This window comes from Mirounga angustirostris, unplaced genomic scaffold (genome assembly GCF_029215605.1).
Source record: "Mirounga angustirostris isolate CCGP_5_RB_7025 unplaced genomic scaffold, mMirAng1.0.hap1 SCAF_9, whole genome shotgun sequence".
Taxonomy (NCBI): Eukaryota; Metazoa; Chordata; class Mammalia; order Carnivora; family Phocidae; genus Mirounga; species Mirounga angustirostris.
Genome location: NW_026991717.1, coordinates 85820205 through 85842488, shown reverse-complemented (window position 1 = coordinate 85842488; position 22284 = coordinate 85820205). Strand labels below are relative to the sequence as shown.

Genomic DNA, 22284 nt, shown 5'->3' with positions numbered 1-22284 from the left:
TACTAGAAATAATATATCTGAGCTATAGGCAGATAAAGCAACCAACCCACAATTTAGAATAAAAATTGTACATACCCTAGTACTTCTGCTATGCTGATTTAAAATAATGACACTTTCCTTGGTTTCAGCTGAAAATCTCTCAGTTAAAATTTTGCTTGCTTGAATACTCTGTAATAAAAAGATAACAGTTTTAAATTATACTTTAAAAAGCTTATGATCGCTGTTAGTTCATAGCACACATTATTACCCAAAGAAAAATGTATAGAAAAGGTAGAAGTATAGACAACATTTACCAGACACATCAAAAGCCCAGCTATAGCCTTAGTATTTGACCCAAACCCACAATTTGGCTTCCGTGTTGACCGTTAGCCAAATAGATACTTCTACCTAATTTCTGGCATCACTAATCTTACAAGCAATCCGTGATACTGTGATCTCATAGGTAGCATTGAATCGATTTAGTATACAAATATCAGAATTATGTATAAGACTTATTTGGATTTATTGTCAATATAGGACTATTCACTGTCAAATACAGGTAAGCATTCTAAATTTTTATTGGACTGAAATTCTCTTTAAATGCCTTATAATTCAAACTCCATCAATTAAGTTATATATGTGTATTTATTGTTGTAAGGATGAACTGCTGCAATCATTACAATTATTATTAAATGTGTTATTCTTCTATCTTATAATCAGTGATTTGGATATAGAAAAACAACTAGAAGATCTAAGTTTGACATCTTGGTGTATTTATGATGAATTAAATCATGCTGCTACTTTGCTTAAATGTTTAGGTCTCAAACAACTAAAATTTCAAATTCAAAAAATATTTATTCAATAGAAAATTAGCTTTTTTTTTTAAAGATTTTATTTATTTATTTGAGAGAGAGAGAATGAGAGACAGAGAGCATGAGAGGGAGGAGGGTCAGAGGGAGAAGCAGACTCCCCACTGAGCAGGGAGCCCGATGCGGGACTTGATCCCGGGACTCCAGGATCATGACCTGAGCCGAAGGCGGTCACTTAACCAACTGAGCCACCCAGGAGCCCTAGAAAATTAGCTTTTAAAAATACCATGAGGTGGCTCAGATGATTAAGCGTCTGCCTTCAGCTCGGGTCATGATCCCAGGGTCCTGGGATCGAGTCCCACATCAGGCTCCCTGCTCCTTGGGAGCCTGCTTCTCCCTCTGCCTCTCTCTCTCTCTCTGTCTCTCATGAATAAATAAATAAAATTTAAAAAAAATACCATGAAATTATCACTGAGAATGGAGCAGATATGGAAAAGGCTATGGGTAATTTAGGAATCACCAGCATTGATTTTTATTCATCTTCTATTGTATTTTTATAATGCAGCTATAGCATAGTGTAAGGTAAGAGAATTACTAAACATAGCAGAAGGATAATTGGTCACTGTTGCTCTTCAGAGATAAACTACGTGATACACAAGAGACTATGGAACTATTTTGTCATATGTTTACACAAAATATTCAAATATGACGGAATAGCAGCTATTGTATATTTAAGGAAATGCTTTTAACAATAACAAGGACAAAAGCCTTAATACTGTATTTTACAGATATCAAAACAGCAAAACTTGCTAATTATCAATGGTTGCTTTTTTTTTCTTTTATTTTCTTTTTCCTTTTTTTTAGAAAGAGAGAGATGGGGAGGGGCAGAGAGAGAGGGAGAGAGAATCTCAAGCAGGCTTCATGCCCAGGGCAGAGCCCAACATGGGTCTCAATCTCACAACCCTGAGATCATGACCTGAGCTGAAATCAAGAGTCAAATGCTTAACCAACTGAGCCACCCAGGTGCCCCAATGGTTGCTTTTTAAAAAGAGAACATGGTTCATATGGAACCTTATCTTGGAAACTGCCAAGATAGTGACCAAACTAATGTGTCTTGAGAGAGCAACCATTGCTTATATGATATATGATGTAAAAATCCTCCTGCTCCACTCCAGAGATACTGCTAAAACTGGTATGCACCCAATAAAAGCTAGGATGCAGATAGAAATGGAACCAGTTTTGCTACTTTAAAAGTCAGTTATGACTCTGCTTCTAATTATGGCAGGCTAGGTAATTCTACTAAGGAAAACTAAGAAAGCTACTTATAATACAAAAACTGCAATCTTCAAAGCATCAAAAAGCCAACATGATGATGAAGAGATACTGAGCCAAAATCTAAGAAAAGGCAAGAACCTGGAAAAGTAAGCCCAGTATTCAAGATGCTTTTGTTCTCATGATGTTTGCCAAAGCAGCTGCAAGTCTGAGCTGCAGACTGACAACTTCTTGGGGCAATGGTGATAGAAATTGAAGCCCAAAACTTACCCGTGGCATGGAGACTGATTTATTTATATATATTTACATATATGTAATATACTGTATAACATTATACATATACAAAATATGCAAGTATCCAAGGCTACAGGATGCTACACCATCAGATTAAGATGAATAGATGTAGGGGTGCCTGGCTGGCTTAGTCAGTAGACCATGTGACTCTTGATCTCAAGAGATCAAGTCCTGAGTTCAAGTCCCATGTTGGGTGTGGAGCCTGCTTTAAAAAAAAAAAATTTTTTTAAACCTCTTAAAAAAAGAAAAAAAGAGTGAGGGGAAGTAAATCAGCCTTTGTGTAGACTTTCAGCCTCGGTTCCATCACAAGGGTGGTCAAAGAAACTCAAGCCTCAGCCTTAGACTAAGACTGTTTCTGAGTACTAAAAAATTTGACAAAAAATTTCTCTGGAGAAAGAAACTGTCATTCTTGGTCTCAAAGGTTTCCTAAAAATAATGTTTTAAATACAATAATAAACATTTAAAGACAGACACATAAAGAAATAAAACACCAAAACAAAATAGATTTGGAGAAAAAAATAAATATTCTAAAAAGAAAAACACAAAAGCAAATTTAAAAATACAATAAACAAGTTTAACAGTATCTTAGACACAACTGAAGAAAGAATTTATAAACTTGAACTATAAGACAGATCAGAAGGGAAATTATCCAGAATCCATCATCAAGAGGAAAAAGGTAGCTAATACCTATGACTAAAGTCCCAGAAAATGAAAGAGAATGAACAGAGGCAACATTTGAAAAGATAAAGATTAAAAATTCTCCACAGTTGATGAAAGACATCAAGTCACATATTCAAAAATCCCAATAATTCCAAAGCATAAATTTTAAAGAAATCTGCAGCTAGCCACATCATAATGAAAATAGGGAAGAAAAGAGAAAAACTTAAAAGTAGCCAGTTTCGGAGGAAGCAAGGAATCTGTTATCCTCAAAATTTCACATTTAAGACTTACTTCCCAATAGCAACAGTGGATGCTGGAGAATAAAATATCTGCAATATACATCATACCCAGGTATAATCTCTCTCAAGAATGAGCTAATATAAAGACATTCGAAACAGAAAAACCAATATTTTCATTAATTGCAGACTTCCTACTTCCCTTAATGCAAATTCTAAAGATATATTTCAGGCAAAAGGTAAAATGATTCCAGACAAAGTTCTGAGATGCTAGGGGAAAAAAAAAAAAGAAAAGAAAAAGAGAGAGGGATAAATATATGGGTAAAATATAAGAAATATTGTATAAAATGTAATGTTTTGAGGGTTTTAAAAGATAAAGATCTAAGAATATAACAAAGTAAAAACATATTAAGGCAAAAGGGGTAAATGGAATTGAAAGGTTTTAAAGTCATTGTATTTTCCTGGAAGAGTATAAAGATACTGATTAACACAAGATTTTGATAAGTTAAAGATGTCTATCCAGGGAAACCACCATAAGAATAAGAAATAGTATATAATCCAAAATAGGGTTAATAAAACACAATTTATCAAAATAGTTGAAAAAGTAAAAATAAAACCTGAATATATATCTAGACTACTGAATTTTTTTTAAAAAAGGAACAACAAAAAAGATAAATTTAAGAAAAGGAATAAAAGAAGAAAATGAAACAAACAAAGGCAGAGTTAATAAAAAACATAAATTATATGTCAGGATAAAACAAAAAATATCAGTTATCACAATATATATAAACATTTTAAATTTACCTTTAAAACACAGGGCATACAGACCTTTGTATCTACATACTATTTCCCATTCAAAGGAACCTTTGAACAAAGGATTCTTTGAACAAAGGTCTGATTCCAGTTAGGATGCATGAAAAGTGTCCTGGGCCATCTCTTTATGCCAGAAGTCCTTTTGGATCCTTTTTCTTCTAGTCATTGGGTATGAACAACCACCAGCACTGACTGACTTTTGGACCATCTTTCTAATGGATTACTCTGTCATCACCAGTTGTAACCAGTCCTGGTTACAAACCAATCTGAGTCTTGCTACAGTTCTTACTTCTGTTCAGAAACTTCTTTCTACTTTCAATTCCCTATACTCACATTTTCTAAATACGAAGAGAGAAAAATACATGCCCCTACTTATAAACATAGAATTTGGAAAATATTGTACTCACTACAGTATATTGAGTAATATTACATATTACTCATATTACCCCCCAGCTGGGTCAATTCAGTTAGAAGCAGATGCTACCAGTGGAGGCGACAAAGAGAGGGAGCAGTAGGAAACCTTCAGACCATGATGCAGCTGACACCTGTGAAAGGCGAAGAGAGGAAGGAGCAAGCAGGAAGAGCTTCAGATCACATTCAGCCAGGCAGATGGAAAGTTCCTGAGCCAAAACTGCCTGTTGAAACAATCCCACATCAAGCAGGTATGGGTCACCTCTAGCAAACCTGTTGTGTTCAGTCACTGGCTAGAAGCAGCCCAGAGGAAAAATGGCCTTAGAGCAAATGCCATGATAGATCTACAGGACAACAGCTGGAGGATGGCAGTCAAGATTATGTCAACAGATTCTCTTGAAGGAGATATGAGCATCACATTTTCATGGATGCCATGCCTACTTATGCAAATTAATATTCACCAATCTTACACTAAGGCAATCTTTAATATACTTTATGTTATGAACCTTTTTCTTTTAGCTCATTACATATTCCCCCCCAAAAATATTATCTTCTTAAATAAATGAAAAGTTTAGATTACACTTAAGAAAAGGAAATGCAAATATACACAATAATCTTTCAAGATTTAAATTACACATATACTTTCATCAGGAATTCCAAATAGAAAAATACACATCTGTATACAAAGATATATGTGCAAGTGTGGTTTGTGAGAAGGTTTGTCTTTGTTTTTTTTGTTTTTTATGATGCAGCCTCAGCTGAGATCCTAACTAAAACCACATGAGAGATCTTGAGCCAGAACCTCCTACTTAGGCCAGAAACTGTGGATTCCAGATCCTCAGAAACTGTGTGAGATAATAATAGTTTGTTTTAAACTGCTAAATTTGGGGATAATTTGATCTGCAGCAATAAATACAATATACCCTTCTAAACTGGGTTAGTGACTTTTAGCACCAGGAAGAGGTAAGGAAAAGGGTAACAGAACAAATGGAGAGAAGGGGACTTTTTTTGATTGGGGACAAAATTAGTACCTCTCTGGGTTCATAGGAGGGTCAAATGAAATAATACAAGTGAAGTGCCTGGCACAGTGTCTGGCTCATAGTAAATATTCAATAAATGAGAATCAACAGAAGTATGTTTTAAGCAAAAAACTCAAGATGCAGAATAATATAGATTACATGATTCCACACATGTAAAAATATTAATTTACATACACTTGCATTACATAAATGAAAAAAATGTCCGAAAGGATACATACAATACATTTAATATTAGTAAACTTCAGAGAAAAGAGAACTGGGAAAGGATAGCATTCAAGGTGGGTAGTGCTCTTTATGCCATACACGGCTGTATCATCTGAATTTTTTCTACACTAAAGTATTCATATACTACTCATGCAAGTTCTTAAGTAATTTATTAGGCCTTGTTACTCAGAACAGCAAAAACAATAATATTGCTAAAGAAAATAATGGTGGTTTAACAAAAGACAGAATAGAAAGAAAATTTTTAAAAGATAGAAAGCACAAAATAATAATAATAATAATAATACCAATAAATGATATGCTACTTAGATGGTTCATCTGAAACGAAACAAAAACAAAGAAAAACAACAAAGGATTAAAATGAAAATATTCCTGAACACAGACAGAAAAGAACAGAGGGCTAGCCATATTACAGTAGAATTCCAGCATTAAAAAAGCCAAAGTACGTCACTTAAAATTGATAAGAAAAAGAATTCATAATAAAGGTAAAACACTGCTAAATTCATAATAAAGATAAAACAGCTTCTAATCACCTAAAGTAAAAACTACTGGTACCACGTGGAGAAATAAATAAAACACAACCGCTGAAAAATCCCCAACAGTGTTTTTTATTTTTTATTCTTATTTTTTTAAGTTTATTTATTTATTTTAATAATCTCTACATCCAACATGGAGCTTGAACCCACAACCCAGAGATCAAGAGTCACATGTTCTTCCAACTGAGCCAGCCAGGCCTCTCCCCCCAACACACACACACAGTGTTTTATAGATCAAATGAAAGAAATATGCCACAGAAGAATGGAATTATATGACAATATAACAGCTATATCTATTCTTAATTGAGCACTTATTATTCATTAGGCAATATGCTATATAGTCTCTCACTAAATTCTCAGAACACCTATTTTACATAAAAAAAAAAAACTGAGACTTCAAGAAACTAAGATACTAGTAAAGATTATCCAGAAAGTAAGTGGGATTCAAATCCAAGATGGATTGGAAAGCCTATGCTCTGCTTAGTGCTGCCACAATGTAAAAATGGTTACAACTTATAATACCATTGAATTAATAGACAATATTGGAACATACAGAAAACTGGAAAGCAAATACCAATAGTACTTGGATGGGAAACTGGTATTCTAAAGAATATATTTTCTTATGTTAATAAGGATAAAGAATAAAATTAAAATAATGCCAAGTCAAAACAGTGTTTAAAAACTGGAAGGACCTCGGGGCGCCTGGGTGGCTCAGTTGGTTAAGCGACTGCCTTCGGCTCAGGTCATGATCCTGGAGTCCCGGGATCGAGTCCCGCATCGGGCTCCCTGCTCGGCAGGGAGTCTGCTTCTCCCTCTGACCCTCCTCCTCTCATGCTCTCTGTCTCTCATTCTCTCTCTCTCAAATAAATAAATAAAATCTTAAAAAAAAAAAAAACTTGAAGGACCTCAAGATCAAATGACCCATGAGGCATAGGTTGCCCTCATCCCAGCTGCTGGGGGAGGGGGTCAGGGAGGCTAAGGATTGCTTTGCTGAATGTTAACATACAGTGTAATATTATAGAAAAGAAAAAATTCTAATTGTCAAACAATTACCTTCCCAAAAGGTTCAAATGTTTCCACTGAGTTCTTCCGCATTTTCTAGATTATTTTTATGTTACATTAATTTCAGGATATTTAAAAAAAATGAAATGCTACCCAATTACCTTTATGAAGCAAGAATAAACCTAATAGGAGAGTCCAACAAAAGAAAAAAAAGATACTACATACATATTTCACCATGAATATATATTAAAAATAAAATATTGCATAATATTTAAGCATAATGCACCATGACCAAGTAATCTAAAAAACGTAAAGATGTTTCAACATTAACATTCAGAATCGATCAAATATTAATGTGATTCCATCCCTGCCTTGGTTGCAAAGAAGCTAAGAGGTAAATTGATTATTCCACTTCAAGCAACAGCATATATGGACAGAAATTTTTAATTTAATTTTACCTCTGACTCGATTACACTATTATCCTTCTTATGTTCTCCCTATGATTTCTTCAATGTTTTGTTTTATTGTTTTCTTTTTTTAATTTTTTTAAGATTTTATTTATTTATTTGACAGAAACACAGCGAGAGAGGGAACACAAGCAGGGGGAGTGGGAGAGGGAGAAGCAGGCTTTCCACTGAGCAGGGAGCCCGATTCGGGGCTCGATCCCAGGATCCCGGGATCATGACCTGAGCCAAAGGCAGACGCCTAACAACTGAGCCACCCAGGTGCTTCTGTTTTATTGTTCTCTGATAGGAGTTTTAGTAAGCTACCTAAAATCCCATGCAAATAAAATAATCCAAAATACCATTAAAAAATTATGCACAATAAAAAAAATTATGCATAATAATGTTCATCACAGAATTGTTTTAAGAGGAAAAAAACTAGGGCACCTGGGTGGCTCAGTTGGTTAAGCGACTGCCTTCGGCTCAGGTCATGATCCTGGAGTCCCTGGATCGAGTCCCGCATCGGGCTCCCTGCTCAGCAGGGAGCCTGCTTCTCCCTCTGACCCTCCCCCCTCTCATGTGCGCTCTCTCTCTCATTCTCTCTGTCTCAAATAAATAAATAAAATCTTAAAAAAAAAAAAAAAGAGGAAAAAAATTAAAAGGAAGAAGAAAGGGGAGTAAAGAGAAAAGGAGGAGGAAGAAAAAAAATTTTTATTATGTTATATTAATCACCATACATTACATCATGAGTTTTTGATGTAGTGTTCCATGATTCATTGTTTGCGTATAACACCCAGTGCTCCATGCAGAACGTGCCCTCTTCAATACCCATCACCAGGCTAACCCATCTTCCCACCCCCCTCCCCTCTAGAACCCTCAGTTTGTTTTTCAGGGTCCATAGTCTCTCATGGTTCGTCTCCCCCTCCGATTTCCCTCCCTTCATTCTTCCCTTCCTGCTATCTTCTTCTTTTTTTTTTTTAACATGTAATGTATTATTTGTTTCAGAGGTACAGATCTGTGATTCAACAGTCTTGCACAATTCACAGCGCTCACCATAGCACATACCCTCCCCAATGTCTATCACCCAGCCACCCCATCCCTCCCAACCCCCATCACTCCAGCAACCCTCAGTTTGTTTCCTGAGATGAAGAAAGGAAGAAAAATTTTTAACAATGAAAGAAAATGGACCAAAAAAGCAGACAGTAATTGTCTGCAGAAGAATAATAAGTGAACTTGGTTTTCTTCTCTTGACTTTTCTAAGCTTTAAAATAATCAATATAACATAAAATGAGAGCAAACAGTCTTTAAGGGAAGAAGAAAAAAAGAGCAATAACCGTATTGGGTGATGTTAAGCTTTTTTTAACATTAAATTAACTAAGAGTTCACTTTATTTTTTTAAAAAAAATAAGGCAGGCACTTAACAACTAAGCCACCCAGGCGCCCCTAAAAGTTCACTTTAAAAGCAAATGAAAATGACATGAAGATCTTCTAAACAACCTTAGTAGTTCTATATCTTGGAACCTCAGTCAAATAAAGTATTTTTTCAAAAAGAAAACAGAATAATCCTCTTGACTGGCTAAAGTAATATGGATAAGTGCAATGCTATAGTATCATCCAGTCATTCTCAGTTATGGCAATAGTTGTCTGGCAATTTACACAGCAACTGTCCAGTACAATTTAATGTCATTATCAATTATACAATTTAATTATTAAACAACAACAGAGAAAAGTCATTCTGTGTGTTACCTCATATTTTGGATATAGAGTTTCCTTCATAACAGATACTGGAACAGAGAATTTGGGTGGAGTTAGATTCCAAAACAACTTCGTACATCCTGGATAAGCAGACACCTTTGAAAATAAAATAAAAAGCTATTAGAAACTAACAAATGATCTCTAGTGTAAAAACCCCAACTCCCATCAAAAGTGTTTCTAGTGGCCTAGATAGTGAGTTGATGGTACCACAGCCCCTGAAAGTCTGGGAAAGACAAATTTTCATACCCATCAGATTAGCAGAAATGTAAAGTTGGCAATTCTAACTGATGCTGAGAATGTGGGGAAACTACTAGAACGACACTGGAGGCAAACTGGCCGTTTCTAGGAAAAGAAAAAATGTACATGCCTTATGACCCAGTAATTTCAATTCCAGCTATATATTTTAAGAAAATTCTTATACATTTCATGAAGAGATATGTACAAGGATGTTCATACAGCCATATGAAATAGCAAAAAACAAAGCCCAATCCAAATGTCCATTAATAGAAAAACAGATGAATAAAATATGGCATAGTCATATAACTAATACTATAAGGTTATTCAAGCCCAAAAATTATAAACCACAGATGGATCTTAGAAGCATACTATTGACAGTATAATAAGCAAATTTTAGAAAGATGCATACAAAATAGTGTCCCATATATAAATGTCTCTAGAACATGCAGAACTATAGTATTTATTGTTTAGTGTCACAAATACATCTATTAAAGTATAAAATCATGGACTAGAAAGACTGCAACTGTAACAGTAACTGCCCTTGAAAGAGAAAGAAGAGAAATGGAATTAGAAAAAAGTACAAAAGGACTTCTTATTTTTTAAATTTCTTTTATTTTAAAAAATCTGAAACAAGTATGACAAAAAATTAGCATCAATTCTTGATAAAGTGTCCCCAGGTGTATGTTAGTTTGGTTTCTATAATTGTTTTTTCAAAATAAAACTTAATCAGGCATAGGTGACTTTTTAGGGAGGTGAAATTATTCTATATGATACTGGAATTGTGGCTCTATAACATTATGCATTTGTCAAAACCTACTGAACTTTAGAGCACAAAGAATGAATTTTTGTGTACGTAAATTTTAAAAAATCATTTAGGAAATCAAGAGGAATCCCAGGATGGAATGCAGAATATAACAAAACAATCTAACTGTATTATAAAAGTATGAAACCACCTCACTGAAGGGGGTTGGGGGAAGTTGCTGACCTTAGTAGCTTTGGAAATGAATATAGTCTACAAAAGTAAAGGCAAAAGAAATGGTACATAACACTGTACTTTAGTTGCTGAAGTTGTATACCACAGAAATATGGGTTAATAATTCTGATACTTCTACACTGGAATTGAACAGTTAAGTAAATGGATGGAAGATGGTAGAAGCCAGGGTTATCGCTGTTTGGGAGTTTAAAAGAAAAGCAAGAGAGGAGGTTAGAATGATCATGTGGTAATGGATTAGAGTTGAAGATATCATTATGAACTCATGTTTAGCTTAATTTAGACATAGATGATTACACATGGAAATATTTACAGGAGTTAGTATACCATACATATTTCCTTGCTGTGTCACCTGAGAAGGCCTGGAAGCAACATTGCCCTGGTACCAACGAGTACACTGAATGCCTAGATCTTGGTTTCTAATCACATTCTCCAATAAAGGCAACTAGGGTTTCTTATATAAATGGCTGATTCTATGGACTGGGGCAAGAAATATACAAGATGAGCCTGTTTTTAAAAAAAGATCCCACAGTAATGGGATATGTAGAAGGGACATAGGAGACAACCAAAGGAACTCTTAATAACCAAAGCTCAAAATATATTAACAAAATAATAATAATAATGAAGTATTATTGGAGTATAACTCAAAGTACAACATAAATATCCATGAGTCATACTGCTATAAATAATTGAATGAATAAATAAATACGAATAGACAAATTTGCACAAATACAGATTAATTTTTTTGTTATACTCTGCCCTCAAGAAGGTAGAGCACAACTCCACATTCCAAAGACTACAGTATGGAAACAGGGAAAAAGGGAAACTACACAATGAAGAAACTTGGCAAACACTACCTTAGATGATTAAGGTTAACATCAACAGTGATAACAATGTTGATAATATGTACCTTTGATATGATGTGATTAAAATGGCACTTTACCTTGGTTGTCTTAATTCCAAAATCACATCAGGCAAATCCCAATTGGAGGACATTCTACAAAATATCTGACCACTACCCCCTCAAAGTCTCAGAAACTGTCACAGCCAGGAGAAACCTAAGGCAACTAAATATGACAACTAAATATAATGTGGTGTCCTGGATGGGATCCTGTAACAGAAAATGGACATTATACAAAAACTAAAGAAATCTGAATGAAGTATGGACCTTAGTTAATGATACTGAATAAATATTGGGTCATGGTACTGTAGGCTGTATTAATCTCCTAAGGCTGCCATAACAAATTACCACTGGGTGGTTTAAACTAACAAAAATGTATTCTCTCACTGCTCTGGAGACTAAAAGTCCAAAATCAAGTTGTAGGAAGGTCCATGCTCCTTTGAAGTTTCTGGGAAGAATCCTTCCTTGCTTCTTTCTAGCTTCAAGTGGTTGTCATCAGTCCTTGGCATTCCTTAGCTTGCAGCTGCATCATTCCAATCTCTGCCTCTGCTGTCACACGGTCTTCCTCCCTGTGTGTTTGAGTGGCATTTTCCTCTTATAAGGACCCTGTCCTATTGGATTTAGGGCCCACTCTAAATCCAGGATTCATCCCAAGACCCTGAATTATATCTGCAAAGACCCTATTTCCAAATAAGGTAACATTCACAGGTACTGTGGGGTAGGACTTGAACATATCTCTTTGGGGCCACTATTCAATCCAATATTATCATATTAATAACAGGGGAAACAGGATATGTAATATATGGGAAACCTCTATACTACCTTTGTAACTTTTCTGTACTCTAAAACAATTCTACAAAATAAAGTTCATTAACAATAAATAATAATAAAGCAAACAATAAAAGACAAAATTATTTTTAAAAATAGAGGCATTCGGGTGCCTGGATGGCTCAGTCAGTTGAGCGTCCAACTCTTGATTTTGGCTCAGGTGGTGATCTCAGGGTCTTGGGATTGAGACCCATGTTGGGCTGCGCACTCAGTGGGGATTCTCCTGGAGATTCTCTCCTCCTACCCACTCCCCTTCCCCTGAACATGCATGCATGCGCTCTCTTTCTCTCTCAAATGAATGGATAAATCTTTTTAAAAAATAGTTGGAGACATAAAAATTAATCAGGCATTCATGACAAAATCTTCAAGAAAATGTGGTAAGATTTTAAAAATAATGGCTGCTTGAATGCATGGTATTATTGGTAATTATATTTCCATTGACTTTTAATAACACTTAATTGGACTATTCATTTTCCCCAAAAAGATTTTTCACTAGAAAAATGACCTCAAATAATTTTAAAGCATTAATTTGCAAGCATTACTATAGCATTAACTATGAAACCTTAAGAGTGACATCTCCTAGAGTATGGATGTTACAGACTTTTTAGAGTAATATACAAAGACCTAAACACAGTAAATAAAGATCCACAATTACAAGGTGACATTGAGTCTTGACCACTTTTATTTCTAGTCAGGTATACTTAAACCATTCCATACACTTGATCACATTTCCCAAGTACCAACAGAGTATTTAGCAAAAAGCAGATTTTGCAGTTGCCAGGTTAATTTGTCCACCATATGAATTCAAAATTAAGTTTCCATCTCACTTGTCCTCTGTTTTGCTGGGCACACTGTATCACTTTATGCTGTATAGACCTAGAGCCAGGAAGTCATTGCTAAAAGATGAATAAAATCTTCCAAAATCAGCTGACAACTCTTCTTCCAAAGATGACCTAGAAATTAAGACAATCTCAGGCATTCAAATGATAGGACACATACAATACAGTAATTCCTTCCATGTAGTAGATAGATGTCCAGCAGGGTAAGCCTCCAGAATAAAATGATTTCCCTAGAAGTAAGCAAGATACAACCCTCCAAGTGGGAAGAGAGGAAAATGTATCACTAAGCAAGCAGAAACTTTGCTATTAAGGAAAAGCACAGGTGCACCTTCAGGAGAGAATTTATCAAATTAAACTAGTGAAGAAACACTCATTGTGGTAAATTGACTTCCCCTGCAATTCTCAGAACTTTCTAAGAACTAGGAAAAATGGTTAGAAATGACAGGGTTGGTAGCTGCTAGTACTTAACAGGAAGATCGAGATTGCACATCAAACTGAATTACTATTAAGCAACAAGCTTGACTTAGTGTAGTAACACCTGCACAACCCCTATGGTTACTATGTATATTACAAGCCAATACAATAACTCATGTTCACATTGAAGAGCAAAAATCAGAATATTCTGTTCACTAAGGGAGAGAGACATGCAAATTAGTTCCTAGGGGTAAATTAAGCTTCATATAAGTGAAACATAAGGATGAATGAGACTTTTCAAAATGTGGTCTGAGACTCTAAATAGCTCAAGACCTTTATAAGGGGCTTTTCAAGACCTTTTCAATACCTTTCCACAATTGAAAACTATTCACTCAATAATATTTAGAGGCTATTTGCCTTTCCTCTGTGTTGAAATTTGCACTGATGGTAAAAAAAAAAAAAATTTGAACAAAACTGATGGCACCTTAGCATGAATCAGAGCACCCGCTCCTTAAAAGTGCCCACCAGAAAGCAGGAAAGATTGTTAATTTTATTACATCTTAACTTTTAAGCACACATCTTTTTTTAAGTATGCATCAATGCAACTAAATGAGAAGTACACATAAAGTGTTCCTGTGGCCACAGTGAAGTAGGATGGTGGTTTTGAGGAAAAACCCATGTGCTACTGTTAGAGTTGTGAACTGAACTAGCGACCATTTTCATTTGAGAGGACAAACATCAAACTGTTCATTCAGATGAATATATGGCAAGCATTATCTTGAAAATGAATGAAGCAATCCTGTCATTTCAAATAAAACCCTTGAGAGTATTTGTGCCAATGAAAAAATTTAAGCTGTTAGCAAAAATGAGAAATTTGGAAAATGTGTGTCTCTCACCATGAGTCTGTCAGGTTCCCAGTGTGTAGGAGTGTTGACAACACCGACTCCATGTTTGGCTCTCCATCTTGTTCATGCCCACGCGAGGACCTCCCTCAGTACCACATGTTCCAGGTCCCATGGAACATAATCCTACTTGTTCACTTTTGTTTCTGTTGCCTTTGCTTTTGGTGTTAAATCCAAGAAATCATTGTTGAGACCAATGTCAAGGAGCTTACCATCTGTTTTCTTCTAGGGGTTTTATGGTTTCAGGTTTTACACTCAGGTCTTTAATCCATTTTGAGTTAATTTTTATGTATGGTGTAAGATAGTGGTACAATTTCATTCTTGTCCATGTCACTGTCCAGTTTTCTTAACACCATTTGTTGAAGAGACTGTCCTTTCCCAACTGTATATTCTTGGCTCCTTTGCCATCAGTTAATTGGCCATGTATGCATGGGTTTATTTCTAGGCTCTCTATTCTGCTCCATGGATCTATGTCTGTTTTTATGGTGATACCACACTGTTTTGATTACTAGAACTTTATACTATAGTTTGAAATCAGGGAGCATGATATCTCTAGCTTTGTTCTTTCTCAAGACTGCTTTGGCTATTCAGTATCTTTTGTGGCTCCACACATATTTCAGGATTGTTTGTTCTATTTATGTGAAAAATGCCATTGACTCTTGATCTTATTTAATGCTTCTGTTTTAGCTGACACTCCACTAGGCTTCCTCTGATACCACCGCAGTAGGGAAGGGGAGACGTGGTCATTACTACTACTTGAGGATAGAATTCCAAGATCCCCATGTGTTGCAAATGACAATATGGAGGAGGAATCTCATTAACACTCTGTTAAGATGAAAGTCCCAGCTCCACATTCAGCCTTCTTTGATTCCACCCTGGCAGGGTGTAAGAGTGCCTCATTATTTTCTGGCAAGAGTAAAGTTTCAATTTCCCACTAAGCTTTTGATGGTGGGGGTGGGGCCACTTTTTTCTGTGGTATTTAGCTGGAATGGAGCAGTTACTGTCTAAAAATTTTTCTGTCTTGCTTGGCTGTCCCTTTCCTGGTTTTTTGGCTAAAGAGAGTAGATTTTTGTTGCAGCTTTTTTTCCTTTGCCAATTTTTTGTTTCTAGGTTAACAGATTTCTCAGCGCCAAGTCTAGTATATGTAGCAAAAAAGAAAACCCAAGGAACTAACTCACTGCCATGTCATTTCTTGGGTGCCAAAGTTTCTAGTTAATGTGCTTTGTTCTCCACTTTTCAAGAGTCTTTTATGTTTGTAAATCCAGCATTTTTAGTTGTACTTAGCAGGAAGAACAGGGAGGAGTAAAGTACATTTTCTCCATCTTCCCCAGAAGTACAAGGCTTGCAACAACTTTCAAGAAACTACTACTTGTTAAGTTTTGGCATATTATCAAAAGAAAATATCCATAATTACATTAAAAATATGTTAAAATAATATTTTCCAACTACACAGCTGTGTGAGACCAGAATTTTCCTCATATATTTCAACCAAAACAACCTACCACAAAATTGAATGCAGAAGCAGACAGCTGTCTTCCAGTAAGCCACACATTAAAGTGATTGCAAAACATGTGAAACAACCCTAGTTTTCTCCTTAAATTTTTTGTTTTCAAAAATATAATTATTTTTCATAAAAACACATTTTATGTTAACATATTATTTTGTTACTGTTATTTTTAGTAAATAAACACTTAGCATTTTCTCAGTTTTAATTCCCAATATTTGTAAATGTCAATAGATATAACCGACACAGGGGCACCTGGGTGGCTCAGTTGGTTAAGTGTCTGCCTTTGGCTCGGGTCACGATCCCAGGGTCCTGGGATCGAGCTCCATGTCCAGCTCCCTGCTCAGCAGGGAGCCTGCTTCTCCCTCTCCCTCTACCCCTATCCCCCACTCATGCACGTGCTCTCTCTCTCTCTCTCTCTCTCAAATAAACAAATAAAATCTTTTAAAAAAATATATAACCCACACAAATATATTTTTTAAAGATTTTATTTATTTATTTGAGAGAGAGAGTGAGAGAGAGAGTGCAAGAGGGGGTAGGGTTAGAGGGAAAAGCAGACTCCCCGCTGAGCAGGGAGCCCGATGTGGGACTCGATCCCGGGACTCCGGGATCATGACCTGAGCCGAAGGCAGTTGCTTAACCAACTGAGCCACCCAGGCGCCCCACATAAATAATTATTGAGGTCCTCAGTGACTCCTAAGATTATAAAAAGGGTCCTGAAACCAAAAAGTTTGAGAACTGTAAGATAGAGAAAAGTGATATTTAAAGAAGTTCTTACTTCCTCTCCCAAGAGTTGTAGGTATGGTTTGTGAGCAAGCTGTCTAGGTCTTTGTGTCAAGTGAGGTAGTACCACTGATGGTGGTGGGAGGACGGGAACACATTCTTGATTGTGATCCACAACAGGAATTCCTTGCAGTATTCTATAGTATGATAAAAACAATATATTGGTTTTTGAGGTCACTGATGAGTCTCATTTCATATCTCTGCTGAAATAAACACGTTAACATTTGATATCTGTACTAGGCAGAAATTGTGCAGAAGTCAGATAATCAGAAATGGGAAATAATTCAAAATAATTTCTCTTTGGTTCTGTATACATTTTAGTAGTAACCTTTATGATGATTTTATTATATTGAAATAAGAAATTCACACTGTGAGGGGCGCCTGGGTGGCCCAGTCGTTAGGCCTCTGCCTTCGGCTCAGGTCATGATCCCAGTGTCCTGGGATCCAGCCCCACATCGGGCTCCCTGCTCCGCGGGAAGCCTGCTTCTCCCTCTCCCACTTCCCCTGCTTGTATTCTCTCTCTCACTGTGTCTCTCTCTGTCAAATAAATAAAATCTTTAAAGAAAAAAAGAAAAGAAAAGAAAAAGTCACACTGTGGAAGCTTAATTACAAAAGAAGTAAAAAGGTCTCTACTTTCTGATCGCTGACCTGTTCCCCACTCCAAGCCCACAGGAAATGGTCTCATCTCTTAGAGTGAGATGAAGTGTCAGCCCAAGCAGAACTGCCTTCTCACAGTGAAGTTTTCTCTTCTTGAATCATATCTTGCCAGGATGAACCAAAAAACTATGGCATTAAGTCTTCCCCTCTAGGCTACACACTATATATATGTTAGGATATACATGAGATACAAAACTTATAAACAAAGGCCTTAATTAAGCCAAAGAGATGAGTTAAATGAAAATTTGAAGGCAAAATGTGTTATTTTTAATTGACTTACAAACTGCTTTAATTGTGTATTAAATTGTGTATTAATTTTTACTAATTTTTGCACTTGCTATAAAAGAACTATAAAATGAGTACAAAATGGGCCTGCACCGACTATGGCTGTATCAATTTCCCATGGAAGTATTTAGAGCCAATGGTCCCTCTTTTTGATATACCATTATATGAACAATCACTTTCTGAGCCATGAAATGTGAAGACTAAGAGTACACAAAGCACCCAACTGACTAGTTACTTAATAAGATGCTGAAACCCTCAGATCCTACCAGATCCTATCATACCTCCTCTTAAAGAAACAGGCCCACCCAAAGCTAGGCTTGTGGAGATAGGGCTTGCCAAAGTAGAGTCACGGAGAAAAGCCTCCTAGCTCAACTCGTCAAATATTTTAATTCAAAGAGAAGATAAAGTTCAACTGCCATTATGGTGAATATAGTAGACTGCCCCTCAACTCCCAAATTATCCTCCTTCTAATGTGCTTTCCTGAACTACTGAGGTAAAACTCTCCTGCAGCCAGTGTCCTAGGTGTGATTTAGGATCCTCTAATCAGATGCACTCACTTACAATTTGGAAGGCAGAAGGTTCCCATGTTTTTGTTGGCAAACAGTTACAGCAACATTGAGTTCTACTGTAGCAGTGTTTCAGTTAATAGTACTTTGTAGGTTGCCTTTCCTTTTTTGGTGGGCGGGGGTGGGGGGTGGGGGGGGCGGCAGTGAGCATATCAAACAGAAATACTGTGGTTCCAGAGTCAAAAGCTGGGACAGTAGAGGCCACTGGATCCCTGAATCACAATTAAGATGTTATGTTGCCAGTACTGGCTGGAAGATTTACCACCTTCCTGACTATACTAGAAGGAGCAGCTCCCTTGGCAGCCAGTTAAGCGTGTTTTGTGAGTAATCTCTGGAAGCCCTTCCTGCTTAGAGCCCATTTTCCCAATCTTTCCATTGATTTTATAAGCATCAAATTCTCATTACTAACTCCCTTTTTGCTTAAAATAACTAAAAATATTTCTGTTTTCTTCAACTGAATCCTGACTGATACATATAGGAAAAACAAAGAACAGGGCAAAGTCTATTGGTTGCAATAGTGAGCCAAGAGAGCACATACATCAAGATCAGTAAAGTATTTCTAAGATCAGGAAGGAGAGGTGTGAACTTAAGAAGCCATCTTGAGATACTGCTGTAATTTTATCTAGCTCTATACCAAAAACAAGGTAGTAAGAGTCATTCCCATCTTATTGTCTTTTTACATTCCAAATGTGCACTAAAGAAACAGACATTCTGGTTGACAGGAAGAGAAGTGAAAGAAGTCATTGGACATTTTAGAGTGCATAGCTGTGTTCTGGTAGACATGTACGGAGGACCTTAGTGAAAGACTATGCAAGATTAGCAACTGTTCTATATGACAAAGATGAATCATTTACTTTGAAAATTTTCTCCAGACTTTCCCTACTTCCTTCTTTATTTCTAGAGAGAAGAACTTAATCCTTTCTAGAGTTCTCCCCCTTTGGAAAACACCATTTCAGATTGAAAATCTCTTCATAACCAACCTCTCCTTCACTCCCAGCAGTAATCACTGGTTCTGCTCCTTCTCCTTCCATGGTGTCTGTCCTGTCCATTCCATTTTCTCTCATCTGAGTCCTATGATATCATCTTTACTAGCCCCTTACCTTAGACTCTCCCTCCTCTAATCCATGCCATATATCCTGCCAGAGGTGTCATCAGTCACCCCTTTTCCAAACACTTCAATGACTACATACACTGTATAAACTCAAGTTCCTGAGCCTCGCATTCAGGGTCCTCCACAGTCTGGGCACCACCTACTTGCCAATCCCACTTCCCTTCCCTAACTCCTGGCCGAACCTACATTCACTATGCAAAAGGTGCCTAAGGGGCCGAGATTACTAAGGGGCAGTAGGGAAGACAGGCAAACCAAATGACAATACAGTGTGGCTATAAAAAATGATGAAAAGAAGGCTTTCAGATCGCACCTCCCTCATGACACCTTTATAAATCCCCCTCTACCCAGTCAAAATTCATCTTTCTTTCCCTAGTTTTCCTGCTGCATTTGATCTGATCTTTCATTGTAGAATATACTACTTCTAATTCTGTGTATCTTTTTCACAGTAGACATAGACTGGTCTGAAGAAAAAGGGATTCTTACTCATTTTCTTTCTTCTGTGGAGGCAAATGTAGTAGGTACTGAATAAGTATTGTTGTATATGGCTCAGCAAGAAAAGTTTCACAGCCAAAGCCAGTCCCACACTCTGTCCTGGGGCACTGAGAATCACAGGTACTGTGGTGGCTCTCAAAGGGTGATCCCTAACCAGCATCATTAACATCACATAGGAACATGCTAGGAAATGCAAATTCTTGGACCCCCATTATGCATAATGAATCAGAGTCTCAGGGTGGACCCGGTCATCTGTGTTTTAACCAGCCCTGCTGCAGACGATTCTGATGTACACTTAAGTTTGAAAACCACTGATGTACTGCAATCTTTCCTAAAACAGCCTGATCATAAGAATATTCTGGGAGCTTGTCAAATCTATGGCTTCCCAGATTCCTCCTCTAGAGATTCTAATTCAGTGGGTTAGGGATAGAGCCTAGGAATTTATACACTTTATCATAGGCTCCAAGTGATCCTTATCGGGGGGCAGGGAGCCTAAAATTCACTGATATAGTGAGAAGAGCTAGCTTTTGGAATGAGGCTAAAACCCAGGATTTTCGCCCCACTTGGGCCACTCGGTGTTCTATGTAGGGTAGGTCACTTTTCCTTCCTAGGTCTGTTTCTTTCTCTATCTATAGCAACAGTGATCAGGTCTTTCAGGGTCTAATGCTTAGAAATAACATATGTGAGAGTTTGCACATAGTGCATGCTCAGTAAGTGGTTGATATTACAATTTTATTGCTATCATTGAGGGTATTGAATGAAGGAAACATGCCCACCTCTCTCAGAGTGAGTTAAACCTCTTTCCTTGTCTCCTATGGACCAGAGATATAAAATGTATTTCTTATTGTAGATTGCTATCAAAGAAGCTTAGAAAACATTTGCTCTAAGCTGTGAGTACTCTTTTAAAATCTCTGCATACTGGGGCACCTGGGTGGTTCAGTGGTTAAGTGTCTGTCTCCGGCTCAGGTCATGATCCCAGGGTCCTGGGATCGAGCCCCGCATCAAGCCCCACATCGAGCCCTGCATTGGGCTCCCTGCTCAGCGGGAAGCCTGCTTCTTCCTCTCCCACTCCCCTTGCTTGTGTTCTCTCTCTCTCTCTGTCAAATAAATAAAATCTTTAAAAAATAAAAATAAAAAAATAAAATCTCTGCATACATACTCTATGAGCTACATAAAAGTGAACATGAGCTCCATCCTATGAAGCATAGAGAAAGGTTCTCCCTCCAGCACCCTTCTACCCTCCTTGGTACTCTAACAGAGAAGTCCCCCCACAACATCTTTGCTATCCCTTCCTTAGTGAATTTATCTTGCTCCTTGGGGTACAAAACCTGGAAGAGGCTTCACAGGATGGAGCTCACAGTTGCTTCTATACAACTCAAAGAAGATGTGTACAGGGATATTTTAAGAATGCTCATGCACAAAGTTTTGCCAAAATAATACTTACATGCAATAGAGTATTCTATTCGACACAACAGTTTTTTCAAGTGCTTGCAGCAAGCCACAAAATTGATTTCACAGCCCCTTATTGGGTCACAATCTACAATTTAGTTAATAGTAACTTATAAAGAATGTTGTTTGCAAAGCAAACTCCTAGATCTAGAAAAAACTTTTAGAGTTTGTCTTCTTGAAGATTACAAATAATTTTCTTTAGTATAGTCTTCAAAATTTGTAGCAGAAGTAATGAACACTTGGAATACTTTTTAAAAATTCAGGGACTGTAGGCTTAATAAAATAATAAATCTAAAGAAGAATAAGAATAAAACTATATAGATTTTCTTTTATTACAAAATATGATTAAGGAAGTGGGGGATTTTATTTTTAATCATTGTAACTTCATTGTTACATGCAAACAGTGACATCTGGTGGAATGACATTGCTTTGCTTTAAAAAAATTTCAGCTTTCACATATTGAGTTATGAAATCAGATAAATGTCCAAATAATTCCTTTTTTATACTTCCATATAAAATCAAAAATACACTAATCTAGTATCTCATGAAACATGATTTATTTATTTTTTATTATGATAGTGCATAATAAAATGACTTCTGTAATCCCAATCTGTATTTTTTAAAATATGCTTAAGGCTTACCTAGGTATAAGGGTTATTTATTAAAAAATGGATATAATAGAAGTCTAATTGAGGTTACTATTGATTCTACTTCTAACTCTGCCACCAACTGTGATTTGGAGTGTGAAATTTACCTCATCCATAAATATGAGAAGGTTAGGCTAGAAGAAGGGTAAGATCCTTGTGCTTCTGTGACATACCCCCAGCTAGACCTCAGACAGGAATTAAGTCTT

The 22284-nt window shown here is 36.6% G+C and overlaps 1 protein-coding gene across 1 annotated transcript in view; it reads right to left on the bottom strand.

The window, feature by feature from the left end:
• The window catches only part of TTC6 (tetratricopeptide repeat domain 6), a 181922-nt gene that overhangs the window by 77826 nt on the left and 81812 nt on the right, over window positions 1-22284 (bottom strand). Inside the window, exons 6-8 of the mRNA XM_045901971.3 lie at window positions 16867-17008; window positions 9464-9568; window positions 76-168 (exon numbers count right to left, since the gene is read on the bottom strand). Coding sequence (XP_045757927.1) covers window positions 76-168; window positions 9464-9568; window positions 16867-17008 — 340 coding nt within the window. The remainder of the gene's footprint in view (window positions 1-75; window positions 169-9463; window positions 9569-16866; window positions 17009-22284) is intronic.